This window comes from Amblyomma americanum, chromosome 11 (assembly GCF_052857255.1).
Source record: "Amblyomma americanum isolate KBUSLIRL-KWMA chromosome 11, ASM5285725v1, whole genome shotgun sequence".
In the NCBI taxonomy this organism is placed as follows: domain Eukaryota; kingdom Metazoa; phylum Arthropoda; class Arachnida; order Ixodida; family Ixodidae; genus Amblyomma; species Amblyomma americanum.
In genome coordinates this window covers 110,642,914-110,665,394 of record NC_135507.1, presented here as the reverse complement: position 1 = coordinate 110,665,394, position 22,481 = coordinate 110,642,914, and the positions used below count along the sequence as shown (strand labels likewise).

General features: G+C 45.3%; 1 protein-coding gene across 1 annotated transcript in view; it reads right to left on the bottom strand.

Annotated features, from left to right (window-relative positions):
* The window catches only part of Polr1A (RNA polymerase I subunit RpI1), a 345,140-nt gene that overhangs the window by 97,709 nt on the left and 224,950 nt on the right, over positions 1–22,481 (bottom strand). The window contains exon 20 of the mRNA XM_077642305.1: positions 338–522. Coding sequence (XP_077498431.1) covers positions 338–522 — 185 coding nt within the window. The remainder of the gene's footprint in view (positions 1–337; positions 523–22,481) is intronic.

Sequence of the window (22,481 nt, the reverse complement as noted above, 5' to 3'; positions counted from 1 at the left end):
TTACCGTTACAAAATTAAGTTACCTGCATGTTCCAAACAAAGATAGCACAATATATTGAGAACAACTTGTTTCACAGAAAAACTAAAAGCATATTTGAAATCAGCATATTCAAATACATAAGCTGGATAAGTTTCATGAATATCTATCAAGAAATAAGAAAAATAGTTCTAAGAATGGTGTCCCCCCTTAAAGGGCGAACTCCCACTATGCGTATAAGCATCAGCATGACCAGCTACAGCTTTTTGGGGCTGTAAAAGGCACGGTAGTTGTGGTAGCGTGCTAGTTCACCATGGTTGTGGCTGAGCGATGATGTGCTCAAACAGAGGGGACACTCACTTGTGCTGTGCCTTCTCGTCCAGGTTGGTGTAGGCCTCGAAGAGGGCCTGGCGAGTAGTCTCTTCGGTCGCCTCGGGGAAACGCCGCCGGTGCTCCTGGCAGATGAGTGGGCCCTCTGTCTGCGAGAAGATGGTGAATGCGCTCTGCCGACCAGGGACATCTGCCTTCTTCCTCCACTTGCGCACCTGCAAGCAGGGACAACAGTTGTCAATTGAAAAAATACATTCCATGGCTATGCTGGTGCTTCTCTGGCAGACACATTTACTGCTGCCACTTGGTTCGAACTTGACATGTCTACACCATCACCATCCTTACAATGGCCACTGCAGGGCAAAGGCCTTTCCCAAGTCTCTCCAATTAACCCTGTCCTTTGCCAGCTGCACCCACCCTATGCCTGCAAACTTCTTAATCTCATCACCCACGTAACCGTCTGCTGCCCCCTGCTATGCTTGCCTTCTCTTGGAATGCACTCTGTTACCTTAAGGAGGCTACCCTTCAGCACCAACTTTTTTTATTTCTTGAGATATCTCAATGAAATTTTCAGGGTAGGCTCACAGCACAAACATTTCAAGTACTACCAAGTTGCATGCATCTGTGCCCACTGGTTCTCAAGTTACAAGTGCATATCAAGGTGGTTCACATGGGTTCCTTGGGCGGTGCCTGGAGATTTTGCAAAATGTGCTGGCACTGTGAAATTCAGTATTGTCATTTCTGGATAGGTACCCCAGGGCAAAACAAGACCCTTTTCCTAAATTTCCTTGCTGAGAAATTTTACCACAGCCCTGAATTCAGTGTCAGTAATCAGACCTGCATTAATCAAATTTTAACTGTTTATCACAAATTCCAGACACAATATTTTGAAAAAAACAGGCTTCTCTTGCCCTCAGAAATTTATTCAGGTATGGAATAAAAGAAACCCCATGAAATTCTGATAAGCGGTTCCTGAGATACAGCTTGACTGAGTGGCCACACCAGGCAAAAAAATTGATTCTGAGAAAAAGGTCTTCGAAGGTTGAGAGGACACCAACTTTTTTGTTTCTCTCGATATCTTGATAGGTAAGCTCACAACACCAGGGTAAGCTCACAGCATCAACATCTGAAGAACTACCAAGTTTCAAGAGTTGTGCCCACTAGTTCTCAAGTTAGAGGAGTATATCGAGGTGGGCTCGACAGCTGTGCCACTGCGCGGACGAGTAACCCTCTTGTCTTCGCCATGCAGGTGCTCCTTCCTGTGTTCACACATGTGCTGTTGCCTGTTCTGGCTGCTGCCTGCATTGACGTGCGGCCACGTTATCGTCATCACTACGGCAGTCATGAAGCTGATACCAATTCCGTAACAGCGGCTGACGTCACGTTTACCTGGATTTCGCCACCACCTGGCTCTGGGACCATCCGTTCGTCGTGGGAAATACAATCGCCGCAGACATCATGTTTTTCGCCACCTATAAAAGATTGCCCGTGGACCGCGGCGCCTTGTGGGCTCGGCAGCTGCGCCACTGCGCGGACGAGTAACCCTCTTGTCTTCGCCATGCAGGTGCTCCTTCCTGTGTTCACACATGTGCTGTTGCCTGTTCTGGCTGCTGCCTGCGTTGACGTGCGGCCACGTTATCGTCATCACTACGGCAGTCATGAAGCTGATACCAATTCCGTAACAGCGGCTGACGTCACGTTTACCTGGATTTCGCCACCACCTGGCTCTGGGACCATCCGTTCGTCGTGGGAAATACAATCGCCGCAGACATCATGTTTTTCGCCACCTATAAAAGATTGCCCATGGACCGCGGCGCCTTGTGGGCTCGGCAGCTGCGCCACTGCGCGGACGAGTAACCCTCTTGTCTTCGCCATGCAGGTGCTCCTTCCTGTGTTCACACATGTGCTGTTGCCTGTTCTGGCTGCTGCCTGCGTTGACGTGCGGCCACGTTATCGTCATCACTACGGCAGTCATGAAGCTGATACCAATTCCGTAACAGCGGCTGACGTCACGTTTACCTGGATTTCGCCACCACCTGGCTCTGGGACCATCCGTTCGTCGTGGGAAATACAATCGCCGCAGACATCATGTTTTTCGCCACCTATAAAAGATTGCCCGTGGACCGCGGCGCCTTGTGGGCTCGGCAGCTGTGCCACTGCGCGGACGAGTAACCCTCTTGTCTTCGCCATGCAGGTTAGAAAATCATACTCTCTTTTTGCAAAGAAATCGAGCAACTACTTCTTAATTCAGCTGCCGAGCCCGCAGTGTTGTACTTGTATTGTCGTTGAATGCTTTGCTGTTGTCCATTCGTTGCTTATGCAATCTGGTGACATAGAAACTAACCCTGGTCCTAACACTGCCGCCATACTTGCAGAACTACAGAAACTAACATCGGGCCAAATCACGTTAATCAGCGAAGTAAAAGACCTCAGCAGCAGGTTAGTAGCGACAGACAAATCGATCACCGAATTAAGTAAGCGCATTACCGAATTAGAAACCCACTATCAGGACCTCGCATCACTTAAAACAGAAGTTGAATCCATTAAGACTGATGCCGCCACGTCGGCGAGCCAAATCAGTAACCTCGAATCCAGAGTAGACGATGCCGAAAACCGGTCGCGCCGCAACAACCTGCTATTTTATGGCTTACTTGATACTAGCTCAAAGGAAACGTCCTCTGAGTCTGAAGAACTGGTCACCCGCCTTTGCAGTGAAAATTTGGACATCACCATAGACCCAAAAGAAATAGAAAGAGCACATCGTCTTGGCCGTCACTCAAGTGAACGATGTCGACCTATTATCGTTAAATTCACTTTCCATAAGACAAAAGAATCCATCCTAAAAAACGCCCGGAAACTAAAAGACACCGACTACAGCATAGGAGAAGACTTTTCACATTCTGTCCGTAAGGCACGCAAACATTTACTACGTTTCGCGAAAGAAACATCTGATAAATACGCGCTGCGCTTTAAAACACTGTACATAGGCCCCAAGCAGTATATATTCGACGACTTGACGGAAACGGTAAAAGAAGTGCCATAGCAATCACACTCTGCTCGCTCTAAAGCAACTCCCCGACAGCACACCCCCCGAACTAATCTTACCTTATCTGCAGTATTTACTAACATACGAAGCTTTTTACCTATCTAGTCTTTATTTATTTATTTATTTAGTCTTTTTTTATCTAGTCTTGTCTTATCAACCAACAGCACCCTTCTCATTCTTACAGAAACGTGGTTAACAGACAATATCAGTGATACCGAAATTTTAGCTGCGCTGCCCAACTTTAAAGTTTACCGTAAAGACCGGGAAAGAGCCCGTGGCGGTGGCGTGCTCATAGCCGTACATCAGCAGTTTTCAGCATCCTTAATCAATGTAGATTCTAACTTAGAACTGCTATGGCTGCTCTGCCACGCTGCCCCCCGAACTGTGCTGGTAGGAGTCCGTTACAGGCCACCGCAAAATGATCCGGACTTTTCCTACAAACTAAACAATGTGCTGAGTGAACTGACATCATCGTATCCTAACGCAGATATTGTTCTTTTTGGTGATTTCAATTTTCCCACTATTGACTGGCGTAACTACACCTCCATGACAAATTCTTCAGAAGCAAAAAATTTTGTCGATGTCTGTCTTAACTTCAACCTTACTCAGCTAATATTAGAGCCAACGCGCATTGCGCAGAATTCCGCCAACACTCTAGATCTGATATTAACCAACAGCCCTGATAGCGCAACAAGTATTACATACCTAAGGGAAATAAGTGATCATAAAGTCATTCATGCTACCTTCAGTTTTACACGCATGCTTCGTCAAGTTTCCAGGAAAACAATTCGTCTTTATGAAAGAGGTGATTTTCAAGCAATAAATGAAGAACTAACTGCTTTTTTTACAACTTATGAAACCGATTTCCACACAAAGTCTCTTAACGAAAATTGGACGATTTTCAGGGACAAAGTTCACGAACTAACAAACAAGTACATTCCGGTAGCTAGTTTCCGTGCTAACCAGCAAAAGCCGTGGTTTACTACGGCCCTGAAACGCCTGGAAAACAAGAAAAAGCGTCACTATCGGGCAGCAAAGCGGAACCCAAGCCAAGCATCATGGGAAAAGTACTACACTGCCGAAGCTGATTACCTTGCTGCTATCCGCAACGCAAAACACACCTTTTTCCACTCTGACTTGCCAAAAATGCTAATACACAACCCTAAAAAATTCTGGCACGTAGTAAACCCGAAGGATACACGTACAATTGTTCTTACTAACGATATGGGTCAAACCATCAGCGATTGTGAATGTGCTGACATTTTCAATAGAGCCTTTTCAACTGTTTTTGCGAAAGAGTGTGATTTACCTGCTAACGCCTTCATAAGTTCCTTCACAGCGTCAACCATGGATCCAGTTTCTTTCTTCGCAGATGGTATATCATCTCGTATCGAAAACATCAAGCTAACGTCATCAGCCGGGATCGATGAAATTAACTCGAAATTTCTGAAAAATACTAAGCACATTTCCGCGGCCTACTTATCACTATTGTACTCTCAGTCTCTCTCTTCAGGTAACATACCGCATGACTGGAAAGTGGGAAAGGTCGTCCCAATCTTCAAGTCCGGTAACAAAAACTCGCCCTTAAATTATCGACCCATTTCCCTAACAAGCATTCCTTGTAAAATCATGGAGCATGTAATTTATTCTCAAGTCATGAACTTTCTCGATTCCAACAATTTCTTTCATTCATCACAACATGGCTTCCGTAAAAACCTTTCCTGTGAGACACAACTGGCTACATTTGTTCATGACTTACATGCTAACCTTGACTGCAACCAACAGATTGATGCTATTTTTTTAGATTATGCAAAAGCCTTTGACAAAGTACCACACCAGAGATTACTACTTAAGCTCTCTTACCTAAATATTCACCCTAGCATTCTAAACTGGATTAAGGAATTTTTAACAAATCGAACCCAATTAGTCATAGTTAATAACGAATTTTCTGATTACATTCCAGTAATCTCAGGCGTCCCCCAAGGATCAGTGCTCGGACCGTTACTATTCTTAATATACATTAATGACTTGCCCCTTCACGTATCATGTCACATTCGTATGTTCGCAGATGATTGCGTCACTTATCGTACTATTAATAACTCTTCCCACCAAGAAGCCCTCCAGACTGACCTAACTAACGTTCAGAAATGGAGCGACCTGTGGATGATGACACTTAACCCTCAGAAATGCAAGATTGTATCCTTCACCCGTCGCACTAAACCATTTATTTTTTCGTACAATATAGCTCAAATCCCAATAGAAGCAGTTAACTCATTTAAGTACTTAGGAGTCACGCTATCTCATGATTTATCTTGGCGCACACATATTTCTAATGTAATATCATCCGCGAATAAAACACTAGGCTTTTTGAAACGCCACTTACGTCACGCTCCCCAACAAGTTAAACTCCTGGCTTACCAATCGCTAATCAGACCGAAACTAGAATATGCATCCCCCATATGGAATCCACATCAAATATACCTCATAAATGCCCTCGAATCCGTCCAGAACCGTGCCACTAGATTCATCCACAATACCTATTCATACCAAGTCAGCGTGTCGTCTTTAAAAGCAGAATCCGCCTTATCAACCCTTGTTATTCGTCGCCGCATTGCCAGCCTAAACCTGTTTCATAAGTTCTTTTACAGCACCCACGGTTACGCAGGCTATATCACATCACCAGCTCGCATATCGCATCGCACTGGTCACATTCTTCAAGTTGCCCGGCCTCGGACCCATACGACCACGTTCGCTGCCTCCTTCTTCCCCCGAGCAGCATTAGATTGGAACGGCCTTTCCCACAGCATCGCCGCTATCACCTGCCCATCCAACTTTTCCAAAGCACTAACAGATCATATTGTATGTTGAACCCACATGGCAACCATTGTACTTATTTTTTTTTTGTATAATCCACCCCTTATGTAATACCCCCACGGGGGTCCTTAAGGTAATAAACTGAACTGAACTGAACTTATGTGGGTTCCTTGGGAAAGGCCTGGAGAATTTGCAGAAAGTGCTGGCAGCATGAAATTCACTACGGTAATTCCTTGACAGGTTCCTCATGCAGCGACAAGGCCCTTCTAAATTTCCTTGCTAAAAAATTTTAGCGCAGCACTGAATTTAGTCACTAATTAGTAGGGGTGTGCGAATATTCGAAATTTCGAATACGAATCGAATATGTTTCATATTCAATTCATATTTGTATTCGAGAAATGATATCGTGAATTTCCGAATATTCGAAAATTCCCGAATACTCGGCAGTGATCGTATACCGCGCCGACTTTCGTAAATCTGATTGTTGCAAAAGCGCAATATCTGGGCAAATTATATGAATATAGAGTTTAAAGTTCCAGAAAAACAATGTAAAGGCCCTGTTCTCTTTCTTCTCCATCGTTTATCGCGTGGACCGATCGCATTCCGATGCCGCTAGGCTTGACCTTGTGCGCAATTCTGCAAGTGGGCTTTCTCACATACCACACGTGCTGCGAACAACATGAGGGACGACCCGCTTCTAACAATTGCAACGCGAAAGCGCATTTATTTTCTTATCCTTTCGTAATACGTTATCTAATTAATGCCCACACCCATGGCATTCATTCTGCCACATTAACTCTCTGAGCGTGACCACCGCCATCTTGTTTTGGTCACCTACGCTATGTGGGAAAGCCTACATGTGGAATTTTGCGTGACGCTCCCGAAGGGGCAAGTCGAGGTGTCACAACAGGGCAAGCGATCCTGTAAAAATCCCGCCTGTTGCATGGTGCACTGTAACCCATGCACCTTTTAAGAGGGTTCACCAGAGACAGTGTCCATAGGAAATACATGAGAAATTTCAGAAGCTATAGCGTGTCTAAAAATGGCTCAATTTTCATGACGTCTGTGGCAGCGTTTTCTTCTTTAATGAATGGAGGAAATGTTGCAGACAGATATTATTTTTTAAGTTTCATTTTTTTTACAAATCAGAGGTAAATATCCAGAAAAATTGCACTTTTAGATATGTCGGTCTTTCATGTCATCTCGTGAAAAAACTATGCCAAATATCAGAATTTCGTCCGCAACATTTCCTCCTTTTTTATTTTTTGATTGTCAAGCCGCAATTTTCATTCATATCGAGCGTAGTATTTGCGTTTTACAGGCTCGAAAAGTTGTGTATGTATTTTCTGCGGGGATTTGAAATTCGCGCCAAATTTAACTAGCGCGACGTGGCTCCATCTGGCATCAGGATATTTTACACTCTACCACCAGCCTCTTGGTTGTCTGTATTCGTGCGCGCATGTTTTTACTCACAACTTGGACGGACCTGAGCTCTTTCTTTCCTTTTTTTTATTGCTTGGGCTGTATTCGGAAAGGATTTCTGCGTTTCTTTTTTGCTCGAGCTCTGCAAGGCCACACCAAAGAGTTCCCCCCCCCCCTTTCCCCTCCCAGCAGCCACACAATAAGGCATTGTTAGTGCCAAAACAAAGGAAGGGCGCTCCCTATTCAGGACAGTCTGGAAGAACAGCTTTGTTCCTTGCCCAGCGCAAGGGCGCAGCGACCCAGGTGTCGATACAAGTCAAGAATGAAGCTGCAAATATTCCTCATAGGAGGGCCTCGAGCCGATAGCGGCGCTTATTTATTTATTTATTCACGTTGCCTCACAGGCTCCAAGCATGGAGTATTGTGTGAGGGGGGGATTACATAAATAGGGGTAATAACAGGAGCATGAATGACATGATTATATAATGCTGATTGACTGTTAGTACTCATTAAACAGTAAGAACATCATTATACAATAGTTATTGACGCGTCAGTAATTAGAAAAAATGGCTGTTATTTCGGTCCTAAAAGAAGCTGGATCATGAATGAGCATGAATGACATGATTATATAATGCTGATTGACTGTTAGTACTCATTAAACAGTAAAAACATCATTATACAATAGTTATTGACGCGTCAGTAATTAGAAAAAATGGCTGTTATTTCGGTCCTAAAAGAAGCTGGATCACGAATATTGACGATGTGTTCCGGAAGACCATTCCAGTGAACAATAGCCTGCGGCAAAGCGGATGAATTGAATGCAACGGTTTTACCTGAAAGGCGTTTGAAGCTGAGATGGTTGTTTAAACGGCGCGAGGTGCGGTGAGGTTGGGCAAGAGGGAGAGTCGAAAGATTAGTGCTATAGACTATCTTGTGAAATAAGCAGATTAGGGCAATTAATCTTCGTGATTGCAAGGTACAAAGAGAGAGCGATAATTTAATGTTTGTGACGCTTGAGTGACGGTCATAGTTTCTGGAGATGAAACGCGCAGCACGATTTTGGACTGATTCAAGGGAGTTAATTAAATAAGCCTGGTGAGGTGACCAAATGGATGATGCATACTCGAGTTGCGGACGAACAAATGTTTGATAGGCGAGCTTACGGGTAGTAGCAGGACTTCCATGAAGATTCCGTTTTAGGTATCCTAAGGTCCGGGATGCTTTAGCTGTTATTTTCTGTATATGAGTGGACCAGGACAAGTTACATGAAAAATGGACACCGAGGTATTTGTAAGAAGACACCTGAGAGACTAAGCTGTTATCGAGCATGTAATTGAACGAAGAGTTAGATTTTTTGCGGCTGAATGTCATTAACTTGCATTTTTCAGTGTTAAGTGACATTTGCCATGATGAACACCAAGCGGTTACATGATCGAGGTCCCTTTGAAGTGCAAGAAGGTCTGCAGGTGATCGGATTTTAGGGTAAATTATGCAGTCATCTGCGAACAAGCGAATGGTTGATGTAATGTTAGATGGCAGATCATTAATGTAAATCAGGAACAGCAACGGGCCCAGGACGCTTCCTTGAGGAACACCAGATAGAACATCGCTAAACGGAGATGAGTGGCCGTTAACAACCGTGAACTGTTTACGAAAAGACAAGAAATTCCTTAGCCATGAGGTTGTTAGTGAGTCTAGGTTGAGGGAAGTAATTTTACCTATTAAGCGTGAGTGCGCAACGCGGTCGAATGCTTTTGAGAAATCTAAGAATATGCAGTCTGTTTGGAAGTTCTCGTCCATGTTGTGTAGTAGCTCGTTAGTAAATTCCAGTAGTTGGGTCTCACAAGAGAAGCCTTTCCTGAACCCGTGCTGGTTAGAAAAAAAGAAATTATTACTATCTAGATGCTGCGCCACTGCTGATACGATGATGTGTTCGAGGATCTTACATGGGACAGATGTCAATGATATGGGGCGATAATTTTGCGCGTTCGTTTTATCACCTGATTTGAAGATGGGGATGATTTTACCAATTTTCCAATCCCTTGGAATTTCACCAGTTGATAGCGACTGACGAAATATATGGAAGAGAATATTGCTTGAATGGATCACTGTGCTTTTGAGAATTTTTGTATTAATATCATCAATGCCAGCAGAAGTCGAAATCTTAAGATTGTTTATTAATGCTGCAATACCGGAGACACTTATTTCTATGGGACTCATGTACTGGTAATCGGCATCTACTAATGGTGGAGTAGTGGAATGGTCTTCCTGTGTGAACACTGAAGAAAAATAATTATTAAATATAAGTGGGCATTCTTCTTCTATAGCTGGAGCACCAGTGTTATCCAACAACGAAACATGAACCGGAGTGTCAATAGGTGATATCGTTTTCCAAAATTTTTTAGGGTTGTGTGTCATAAGGGATTGAAGGTCATGGGAATAATATTTAAGCTTTGCTTTGCGGATGGCACTACAATATGTTTTTTCGGCGGTTTTGTGTTTCTGCCATGAAGCCGGTGTGCCAAGGCGTTTGGCAGCTTTGAATAGTCGCTTTTTCTTGTTTTTTAATGCATGTAACATCCTGTTGAACCATGGTTTAGACGCGTTCGTGCGGAGGGTGAGCAGTGGTATATGACGGTGTACTAATTCCAGTAAACTATTTTTGAACAAAACCCAGTTATCGTTGGCCGAACGCTGAGAAAAAGTCGGAAGATATGTGTCACAAAAGGATTGTAACCCGATATTAATGGCATTGTAGTCAGCGCGGTTATAATCAAAAATACGTTTATGTGTTTGTGCACGTGCGCATGAAGGCAAGGAAATCGTGAAATTAAGCAGTTCGTGATCACTGAAGCCATCAGAATAAGAGATAGGGCTTATATTGTCTGGGACTGACGAGAAGACGAGGTCAAGCTTATTGTTTCCTCGGGTAGGTTTTTCGACTAATTGTACCAAAGAGAAATCGAGAGTTAGTTGAACAAAATTAGTGCCATCACGTGTTCTCGAACTTAAGCTCGGCCAGTCAATTTCGGGAAAGTTGAAGTCACCAAGTAGACAAATACTTGCTTTTGGAAATTTAGCTTTTGCTTCAGTTAGGTTATCATGTAGATCAGAGACGAATGATTGCGGACTATCTGGTGGTCTGTAACAAACTCCAAGAAGATGCTTGGAAGATGGCGATGTGATGCAAACCCACAAAATTTCTAATTTACTAGGAATATCAACGGGAAAAGAAGTTATATGCTTTTTAGCAGCAATCAACACCCCTCCTCCCCTTCTGTCGCTCCTATCGTTTCTGTAGATAGTGAAACTGTCCATATCAGGCAAGATTTCATCGTTCCTAATATCTTTATGTAGCCACGTTTCGGTTAGTATTAAAATGTCGCATTCACAATTGCCAAGGTATGAACAAAGTTCGATGCGCTTAGGAAGAATGCTGCGTATGTTAGTGAAAAGTAAGGAGAGCTGCGATTGCGCGGTGTTATCAGACAACCAGCCACACGGCTGGTTGTCTGAAAACCGGTACTGGTACGCACGCCGAGCCGGGAGTCGACAGGTCGGGTCCAGTCAATTCCGCCGCAAGGGGTAGGTGACTCAACTCGACCCTGAACCGATGTGCTTGTAAACGCTGCTGGGTCAAAAAGTAGGGTTATTGAGAGGGAAGGGGATAAATGCGAACTTGCTTTCCACGTGCGCCGTCGCACCTCAGATACAGCAATGGCGTGCCTCAATATTGGAGGCTGCTACTGCTTGCTCGACGCTAGGTGTCGCTACAGCTGAACTGGTCTCGAATGGCTGAAATCGAGTTCATGAACACGCACTGGTTGAGTTGGATTGACCATGCTCAACCCGACCCCCGAAACGACCCGAAGATATCGGCTTCATGTAAACAGGGCTAATGGCATAGACTGATTATCATGACGTAGCAATTAACCTCCTTTCACTGAGGCACTTGCCAATCACCTGCGATTTCACGCTATACTCGTGGACAACTATGTATGCCAGTGCAACAGCCCACATCAAGGGGAGAAAGGACCGTCTCCTTCCTTTTCCTGCTCAGCCTCTGCTGCACTGCAACTGTGACGTCATGAGAACCGGTCGAAGCCAACGTTCAGCTTTGGTTCCAAGCTAGTGAAACCAGAATGTGTCAGATTGGCATCGAAACATTGGTTCTCTAACGAATCTTTGGTCGAATGTCGCTCTTTTTTCTCTATTTCTCCTACCGACCAGGTATATCTCTGCCAAAATGTTCGCGTTATAAGTGCAGATGCTGTCCACTGTACGTGGGTAAGCATGGGTGCACCTTATCTGCAAAAAGGAGCTCGCAGGTTTCCGAGCCCCCTACTCTAGAATAGACATCTCTGTGGTGTAAATAACATGATGCCAAACGTTCATGGCCTGGCTGGCAAAATCATCCAGTTTTGCTTCTGAACCGGTTTCGCATGTGTCAAGCGTTCCCCAACCGTCTTTATTCTCCCAATTAGATACGGCTCGGTATGCGCCACACCTAGTCGCACCTCCTGCACTACGCTTCCAAAAGTCGGACATTTCAATCAGAGAAACGCTCGGAAGGGGCGCTATACAAATACATATATAAAATATATAATACATAAAAGTATATAATATTTAAAATATATAAAAGAACATAAAAAAGCAGAGCTCATAATGAGACTTTTTCGGAAACCATAGTAGGTGTGGAATTTTCGCTTTCAAACCCCTGACGTCAGGACAATTCAGGTGCACTGCCGTTTTTGTGTTCAGAAAGAGCACACGCGGTTGGAATGTCTGCAGTGGCCATCTTCTATTAAATTGCAATTTTTATTATTTTTAACAATAAACCACTACTAGCAACTTTATCCAGAACAGTTGGTAGTTGCTTGTGCAATGACAAAATTCCCGTTCAGAGTCACCACGAATAGCAAGAGGACGTTGTCATTGATTTTGCAAACCACACATCTCACCCTTTTACCCAAGTCTGATTTGTTCTGTGGTAAAATTATAAGGAGTGAAAAAGACATGAAACAAAGTACTTCAGCAGTAATTTAGTTACTGAAGTGACTATCGCCCATAAATAAACTGAAAAATTCTGTGACGCCGATAGCAACAAACGTGCTCAGTGGTCATCGAAGAGGAACCTTCAAGATAAGGCGCTAAAAACAACTACAACAACCCAGAATAATGTCGAAATAGTTGCGCTTGGCTGCATTCTTTCTAGATAATGCTGATCACATCTCGCATAACAAAGTGATATTCCCGCATGCCAACGGTGGCCAAAGTGGGGAAGGGGTGGTGTTCCCAAGGTGTGTCAAAAGATGACTCACACTCATCTGTTCTCGCTAGGCTAAACCAACACTGCTTCTAACTACAGGCTGTATACCGCACCCTATCATTGTAAATGTATTTTCACAGAAAAGATGCGAGGGAGCTTAGGGAGACAGAAAACGGAAAACGTACTTTTCCTTGTGGCAGCTGAGTGGTAGGTTACTGGAAAAAGGTCCATTCTGTGACCACCACCCCTTGAGACGGGTTATTCTTTTGTGCTTCCATCTCCCTGCTTTGGCAGGATATACACAGAAAGTTCTCGGCCCTACTTTTTGGTCGCGGAAGAACTAATACTTTCGTGTCGCGGTCGAGGAGATGCCGCAGTAGAATTTACACACCTGGAGGGGTAATAGAAGTTCCCTCCTTTATGTGGTACTTAAGTGCTGCCATCTATCGACAGAAAAAGTTCAAATCTGAGTTGCCTCGTAGCTGGTGAGCCCTCTTAAGTGGGCCTAACGGCAGGCATAACAATGTTCGGAGGGCCCCTGTCACTAGGTCAAAAAAATAACCTGGCTGCGTAGTTTTCGTTTCTGAGCTTGGCCACTTGCCCGTTGCAATGGCAACTGTTGGCCCGCGCATTCACCAGTAGTCCAATCTCAGCACCGTGCCGCTTTCAGACGCCGACTGACGTGTCGCTGGTGATTTTTATTTTCCTTTTTAGAGGCAGTCTCGCCATTCTGACGCCAGTATGTGTTCCTCGGCCTCTTGCTTGCATTTGTGTTGTTCTTCCAGCACACTAAAACGGGCGGCTCGTCACGGGCTTACAGGTGTTTGCACGATAGAGCCGCCTTATAAGACTACTGCATTGTCGGTAGTTTTTTTTTTTTTTTCAGGGCCGCGGGGCCTTTTATAAATCGACCTTCGAATAGCCAGGGCATTTCTGTCGGTTCTTTGAACTCCTAATTAATGAGGTTTTACTAGCCATCATGTTATTTTTGTTTCCAGTCTTGTCATGTTATGGATTTCATTTTGCCTGACCACATTACAGGTTGGATACTGTTACGCTGTTCAATTAAGTAGTATACATTTTTGTGCACATCATGTTTTTTTTATACGGCGCTCAGGCAGTCTAGTTTTGTTTATTTCAGTTGCAATGGCCATACACTATTTTGAAAAAAAATATGAGCAACAATTTTTGCTTGTTTATCTTTTCTGGATTTATTTTTTGTGCTGACCAGATATTCGATATTCGAAGCCATTTTTTCTTCATATTCGTATTCGATTCGTATTAGAAAATTTCGATACTCGCACACCCTCTACTAATTAGACATTAACTAATTAATCAAATTTTAATATTCACAAATTCCAAACACACTATCTTGAATAAATAGGCGTTCTTTGCCCCCAAAATTTATTTACGAACAGGATTAAAAAACTACATGGAAATCCGATGAGCGGCTCCTGGGATGATGCTGGGATGAGCAGCCATACAAGGTAAGAAAAAATAAATAATTCCGAGAAAATCGCCCCCGAAACTCGAAGCTGACCCTGTGCCCTTTCATTGCTGCCTCTCAATTTTCAGCTCATTCCGTTTCTCAGCCTTTCCTGTGTGCATGGCATCTCTCTCAACAGCTCGCTGGATGGGTGGGTGGCCAGGTCCTTGGATGCTGCAAGCGTTGCTGCAGTCGATGGCGGTGCGCTTCGCCATGCGGACGGACTAGAACGCTCCTGACAACTGAACGTGTGTCACGCCTTGAATTTCATTTTAGGTCTCGTGATGAACCACGCAACGATTGACAGGCTGCATGAACCTGTTCAAAGGGCACGGCGAGAGACCGTAAAGACGGCGATCGCAAAAATGGTGAAAGGCAAACACACCGTACAAAGGAGAGAAAGAAGCCGGAACAGACAACGCGCAGGGGGTAGCCGGCCACAGCAGCCAATAGGAGCTGCCCTTTTCCTCCCGCGTTCTCGAGGACATCGCACTTGGTCCAATCGTAGCCTCGGACTTGAGACACTGGAAACTCGAAAGCCGCCACGAGGCCCCCAATCAAAAGCTAGCCACGCCTCAAGCACGCCGCCGCCACCGCAGGTACCAAAGAAAAGCGCAAGAATTCACAAACAAAACAAGACTAAAATAGCGGTGCTCGCTTCAACGGGAGATGAATTGCGTGCGCGTCAAGTTGGGGCATTTTCGGCGCGGCTCAGGGGCCGCCGCGGCGTGTTGTATATTTCATTTCCAATATTTTCAAGATCATCTAGACATTGATGATTACAGAAAAGGTAGTTTATAACATATACTACTGGAACATATCCTTCTCCAAAAATCAACTTTTTCATGATTTTGCGGTTTTCAAAGGTCGCGTCCCCCTTAAGGACCAGCGGTTATCTTGCCTTCGCATTACATGCTCTGCCCAAGTCCATTTCTTCGTCTTGATTTCGACTAGGATGTCATTAACCCGCGTTTGTTCCTCCACCCACTCTGCCCACTTCCGGTCTCTTAACGTTACACCTACCATTTTTCTTTCCATGGCTCGCTGCGATGTCTTTAACTTAAGCTGAACCCTTTTCGTTGGCCTCCACATTTCTGCCCCATAGGTAAATACCAGTAAAACACAGCTGTGGTACACTTTTCTCTTGAGTGAAATTGTTAAACTGCCATTCATGATCTGTCAGAACCTGCCATATGCGCTCCACCCCATTCTTAACCTTCTAGTTATTTCCATCTCATGATTCGGATCAGCTGTCACTACCTGCCCTAAGTAGACCTTTACCACTTCCTGCAACTCGCTGCCAATTGTGAACTGCTGTTCCCTCGCTAGGCTGTTGAACATTGCTTTGGTTTTCTGCATGCCAATTTTTAGACCCACCGTTCCGCTCTGGCTGTCTAGCTAACTGATCATGATTTACAGTTCACCTCCTGACTCAGCAAGGCAATGTCATCAGCAAATCGCCCATTAGTTACGTATTCTCCATTAACTCTTATCCCCAACTGGTCCCAATTCAGGCCTCGGAATACCTCCTGTAAACAGGCATCGAATAGCATTGGCGAGATCGTGTCTCCCTGCCTGACGCCCTTCCTTGCTGGAATTTTATTGCTGACTTTATGGAGGACTATAGTAGCTGTGCAGTTGCAATACATACTATCTTCCAGTATTTTTACGTAAGGCTCTTCTACACCCTGATTATGCAATGTGTGTATGACTGCTGAGTCTTCCACTCAGTCGAAAGCTTTCTCATAATCAATGAAGGCTATATACAGGGTTGGTTATATCCTGTACATTTCTCTATCCCCTGATTGATAGTGTGAATATGATCAATTGTGGAATATACTTTACAAAAGCATGCCTGATCATTTGGTTGATTAAAGTCTAAGGTTGCCCAGACTCTAATAGCGATTACCTTAGTAAAGACCTTATGGGCAACAGACAGTAAGCTGATCGGTCTGTAATTTTTCAAGTCCTTGGCATCTCCTTTCTTATGAATTAAGATAACGTTTGCATTCTTCCAAGCTTCTAGTACGGTCGAGGTAATAAGGCATGCGTATACAGGGTGTGAAGTGCACAATAAGTCGTCGGGGGATTTTTGAGTGTGGTGCGTTGACAGCGGAGCGCTGCACGTGGTGCCAGCCCAGTGTTGTGCGTGTCCACGGGTGCATGGTGTTTTGCGAGGCAACGACGACAAAGAGCGTGGCAAGCTTGAGGACAGGAGAGCTGACGTGTGAAGAAACCGAGGCGTGAAGGAATACAGCGCAGCGGAGGTTGGGTCATTCAATCCTGGAGGTGGCAGCTGTCGCACGTTGGGTCCCCGCTGCCGTGGACCTCCCTTGGGTCACCAATGCAAGCATCCTGCATTCCCTTTCAAGCATGGAGGTGGCAGCCGATGGATTGAGGGTCCGTGCTGCTAAAAGGCTCCCTTAGATAGCCTGCATTAATCCTACAATGTTTCGGGACGCCGACGACGTGCCCTAGCTACACCTCTGCTGCTGCTGCCAAGTTCTTGGGGCAGCTGACGGGAGTCCGCCGGCATCTTACTGTGGTCCTCTCCACTCCTACTACCACCTGGCTCTCTTCCGCTGCTTTTTTAGAAGCAACGCCAGCGATGCGTCGCAGTTCATCAACCCGCGTCCACCCTGTCTACATGGCATCCCCGCTTCATCTGGGGCACTCAATATCTGGTGAACGCTTTCCTTTAACCTGTAGTGTTGTACGCATGTTTAGTGTGTGTTTATCTTGGTGTTTTCGTTCCTAATTGGCTCTTTTTCTAAACTAAAAATACAGCTTCGTTTTGTTTTGTCTGATCTGTTTGTTGTCTTGTTCGTACCTGCACACAACAGCATTCCCCTTCGGCAGTCGGGGGCGCATTTCAATTCGCGACAATTGGCGTCCATGACAGGACGAAGCCATGCGTTTTTTTTTTCCTTTTGTGGGTTCGTAAATAGAAACGATGGCAACACTAAAGAATCTGATCAAGTTGGGTGAACGAATGGGGTTGAGAGATGCCAAGCTGCGTCTGTGGGTGGCCGCAGAGCAGGAGAAGGAATGCGCTGCACATGCGAGCCCGCCAAAGCACAAGCAAAGGCTGAGGAGTGCAAAGCACAAGCCCCACACGAGCATGCAAAGTCGCTAGCAGAGGCTGAAGAGCACAGACTGCAGCTCCAATTAAGGCTCGCAGAAGCTGGTGGGGGTAATCGAGAACCAGCATTGGGGCCCTCAGCAACGATTAGCCCACATAAATTGATCTCGCTTTTCGACGATCGCATGGATGACTTAGATGCATACGTTTTGAGCGTATCGCAGAAGGGCACAAGTGGCCCAAGGAAAAATGGGCTACAGCACTCAGTATGTCTTTAACTGGGGAGGCTCTCCGTGTGTTCGGTCGACTGTCTCTAGCAGATTCAATGGATTACGATAAGGCAACACTATCTCTGCTCCAACATTTTAGGTTTACAGCAGAGGGTTATCGTGAAAGGTTTCGTGAAAGTAAGCTGTTATAATGAAACAGGTAGGCAATACGCAGCACGCTTGCTCAGTTTTTTTTCTCAATAGGTCGACATGTCAGGAACGGCCACAACGTACAATGATTTACGTGACTTGGTGGCGGCCGAACAGTTTATGACGAACTGTCATAGTGGTCTGGTGATTTTCCTTCAAGAAAGAGAGTACAAGACACTGGACAAAATGGCTGGGGCAGCACACAACTAACTTTCTAGAGAGGCCCAGCGGCAAAGAAATTTGTCTTCGTTCAAAGAATCGTTCGAAGTGGGCGTCCCGAGAGACAAGGATGTACCATCAAGTAGACAGTCAGGAATGTGCCTCATTTGTAACCGACCTGGACACAAGGCTGCCGACTGTCACTCTCAGCCAAAACAATTAATAATAATAATAATTTATTGTCAAGAAACAGGGCATGATGTAAGCCCGTGCTCATAAAGGCATGAAAACCAGAAGCAGTCGTACTGTTGTGTTCAGCCAGAGTGTGTTGCGGCCGAAACTGCGTCCACAGCTGCAGATAGGCTTGAACCAGCTGAGGATAAGGTGGTGGTCGGACTTGTCCGGAAAAAGCCTGCAGACGACACCGGCGCGAACAGAATGAACAATTCACTTCTCACCCTTCTCCAGGTGGTGGCCTATTCTGCACAAGTTCTACCGGAACATGGCCTCGTCAACGTATCGTGGAACACGGCTTTCCTTTGCACCGCACAAGAAACAGGAGCGGCTGCAACAAGCTTTGACAAATGGCAATGGACCGGCAACCGCTGCGTCGGCACAGCACCAGGAGCATCGACATTATCGGCGGAGGCGTTTTCCTTGAACCTGCCTGTCCCTGATTTCGGCAGTGGGCTTGGCGGCACCGGCGCGAACAGAATGAACAATTCACTCCTCACCCTTCTCCAGGTGGTGGCCTATTCTGCACAAGTTCTACCGGAACATGGCCTCGTCAACGTATCGTGGAACACGGCTTTCCTTTGCACCGCACAAGAAACAGGAGCGGCTGCAACAAGCTTTGACAAATGGCAATGGACCGGCAACCGCTGCGTCGGCACAGCACCAGGAGCATCGACATTATCGGCGGAGGCGTTTTCCTTGAACTTGCCTGTCCCTGATTTCGGCAGTGGGCTTGGCGGCACCGGCGCGAACAGAATGAACAATTCACTTCTCACCCTTCTCCAGGTGGTGGCCTATTCTGCACAAGTTCTACCGGAACATGGCCTTGTCAACGTATCGTGGAACACGGCTTTCCTTTGCACCGCACAAGAAACAGGAGCGGCTGCAACAAGCTTTGACAAATGGCAATGGACCGGCAACCGCTGCGTCGGCACAGCACCAGGAGCATCGACATTATCGGCGGAGGCGTTTTCCTTGAACCTGCCTGTCTCTGATTTCGGCAGTGGGCCTGGCGGCACCGGCGTGAACAGAATGAACAATTCACTTCTCACCCTTCTCCAGGTGGTGGCCTATTCTACACAAGTTCTACCGGAACATGGCCTCGTCAACGTATCGTGGAACACGGCTTTCCTTTGCACCGCACAAGAAACAGGAGCGGCTGCAACAAGCTTTGACAAATGGCAATGGACCGGCAACCGCTGCGTCGGCACAGCACCAGGAGCACCGACATTATCGGCGGAGGCGTTTTCCTTGAACCTGCCTGTCCCTGATTTCGGCAGAGGGCCTGGTGGCACCGGCGCGAACAGAATGAACAGTTCACTTCTCACCCTTCTCCAGGTTAGTGAAAAACGTTATTACAGTAGTATTAGGGACGATTGTCCTGGTTTGCTAGTGCTGCCGAGCCCACATGCCCTCTTGTCTATTGCTGTTGAGTGTTGCGATGTCATTTCTGGCATTCTGCTGTGTTGTGGCGATATTGAAACGAACCCGGGGCCCGACACGGCGGCTTTGTTACAAACTATTCTTGATGGTCAAAACGAAATCAAGGCGGATATATCAGAAATGAAGCATAAGCTGTCTAACATGGAAACGGTGGTATCTCATGTGACCGAATTGGCTAAAAGGCTTGAGGAGTCTGAGAAAGAACTATCTAGTTTGCGTGCAAGCATGGATAACATGTTGAGAAAGATCGACGACCTCGAGAATCGTTCTCGTCGAAACAATGTTGTCATTCACGGTATTCGTGAGGTTCCAGATGAAACGTACGAACAGATAAAAACCAGTGTAGTAAGCGGTGTTTTTCATGAAAAACTGGGCGTTTCCGTGGCGAGCACCGAACGTATTCATAGGATAGGACGACCAAGCACAGAGCGTCCCAGGCCTGTAATTGTGCGTTTTGGCAACTACAATGAAAAGGTAGAAGTACTAAAAAATACCAAGAAGTTGAAGGATACAAATTTTTCCGTTCACGAAGATTTCTCAAGTATCGTCAGGAACAGAAGGCAAAACCTTTGGAAGAGTGCTGCAGATAACCGAAAGAACGGACAAAAAGTGGCTTTAATTTTTGACAAGCTGAAAATAGATGGTGTCATGTATGCTTGGAATGACATTACAAGCGAACGTTATCAGGTTCATCAGCCGCTATCAAATGCTTCCACGTCTGCCCGAGAGAGTGCTTCTACGCCTACCCGGGGGAGTGCTTCTCCATCTGTTCAAGACTGACAGACAAGCGGAAATGAATTTCATATACTAAACATAAATGCACGCAGTCTTGTTAATAAGGTAGAGGAGCTGGAGCACGTTTTATTAGAACACCAACCTGATGTCGCAGTTGTCACGGAAACTTGGCTTCACCCTGATATTTTGGATACGGAGATGTGCCCCCCTGGGTATGGCGTTATCAGATTTGACCGCAGCAGCCGAGGGGGAGGCGTAGCTATTTTCATTGACAATACGATACAGCACACGGTTATTTCAGGCCCTCATAACATCGAATCCGCTTTTTGCCGAGTCTATCGCGGAACACATGAAATTTTAATTGGCACTGTGTATCGTCCTCCGGGCGCAACTTCAGACGTCATTGATGCATTGAACGACTTTCTACACCATTTGCGAATTCAAAACAAAAACGCGATAATCGCGGGGGATTTTAACGTTGCGGATGTGAAATGGGATGAAATGATGCCGGGGCAACGTGAACGAGAGGCAGCGCTCGGTCTTCTAGATTTGTGCTTTTCTCATGGGCTTCAGCAGGTAGTACGAGAGTACACAAGAGTACAGGGTAACAGCAATTCAGTTTTAGACCTTCTTTTTCTAACTCAAGGTCTTTTGTCACAGCCGGTGGAGGTAGAAGTGTTGCCTGGTCTTTCCGATCATTGTTTAGTTAGTATGAAATTTTCCTTTGCCTCTTTTCGAAAGAAAACGATTGAAGTGTCATCTTAGAGAGATTTTAACAGGGCAGACGACACCGCCGTACTTGACGAGCTAGATTACTGCTTTGGCCCGTTTGAAGAACTAAGCTGTAACGAATCAGTGAACGGTGACTGTTAATGAACTATGGTTAGAATTCAAATCTTTAGTCCATAGGTGCATAACTCGTTATGTGCCACTGGTCACAAAAAAGAAACATGCGTGCAGTCCGTGGATAACAAGGAACATTATTCAACTAAAAAGAAAAATCGGCAGGCGTAGGAAAAAGTACCGACGCACACTCGATCCGGCTGCGTTGAGTGACATGCTAGCTCTAAGTAGTAATATGAGGTCACACATAAAGGAATCTAAATTTAAGTTTTATAACGTTACATTGTAAAAATTTCTACGAGAATCACCTCAAAAGTTTTGGAGACACTTGGCAGTACCAAAGAAAAAAGTCGCTGAGATAAGCTCAGAGAGCGGACCTATAAGTGAAAAGACTGAAATGTGCGATCTTTTCAATAGATACTTCGCAAGTGTTTTCAGTGAAGACGATAACAAGCCAGCGGATACTAGGTTCGCTGCTGAAACACGCGCAATTGACGACATAAGCTTATCAATAGAAGGCATACTGAATTCATTGTTGAGCCTAAAAACATCAAAATCAATGGGCCCTGATGATATTCCTAATCTGTTTTTGAAGCGATACGCAGAATGGTCAGCTAGATACCTCGTACTAGTGTTTAGGAAGTCACTATCAACAAGCACGGTTCCCGATGATTGGAAAACTAGCAAAATAGTTCCTATTCTCAAGACTGGAGATTCAAAAACGGTCAGTAATTATCGTCCCATCGCACTAACGTCAACCTGTTGTAAGCTTCTAGAGCACATTGTCTCAAAGCACATTCGACAATACTTAACAGATATTAAATTCTTGAATAGGTGTCAGCATGGATTTCGACAGGGCATGTCAACGGTTACACAATTAATAGAAACTTTGCATGATTTTAGCGAAATCCTTGACCAGAAAGGGCAAATTGACATAATATTCCTAGACTTTAGGAAAGCCTTCGATCAGGTAAATCACAGAAAACGTTTAAGCAAATTTCAATCAGTACTCAAAAACTCAAATATAGTTCGTTGGCTGGAAAGTTTTCTTGTGGGCCGCAGGCAATTTGTAAGTATTGACGGGAGCGCATCCCAAGTGTGTGACGTGACATCGGGAGTGCCACAGGGCTCGGTACTCGGACCGTTATTGTTTCTTGTTTACATAAACGACCTCATTGAAGATTCAGAAATCAAGGCCAGATTATTTGCAGACGATTGCATT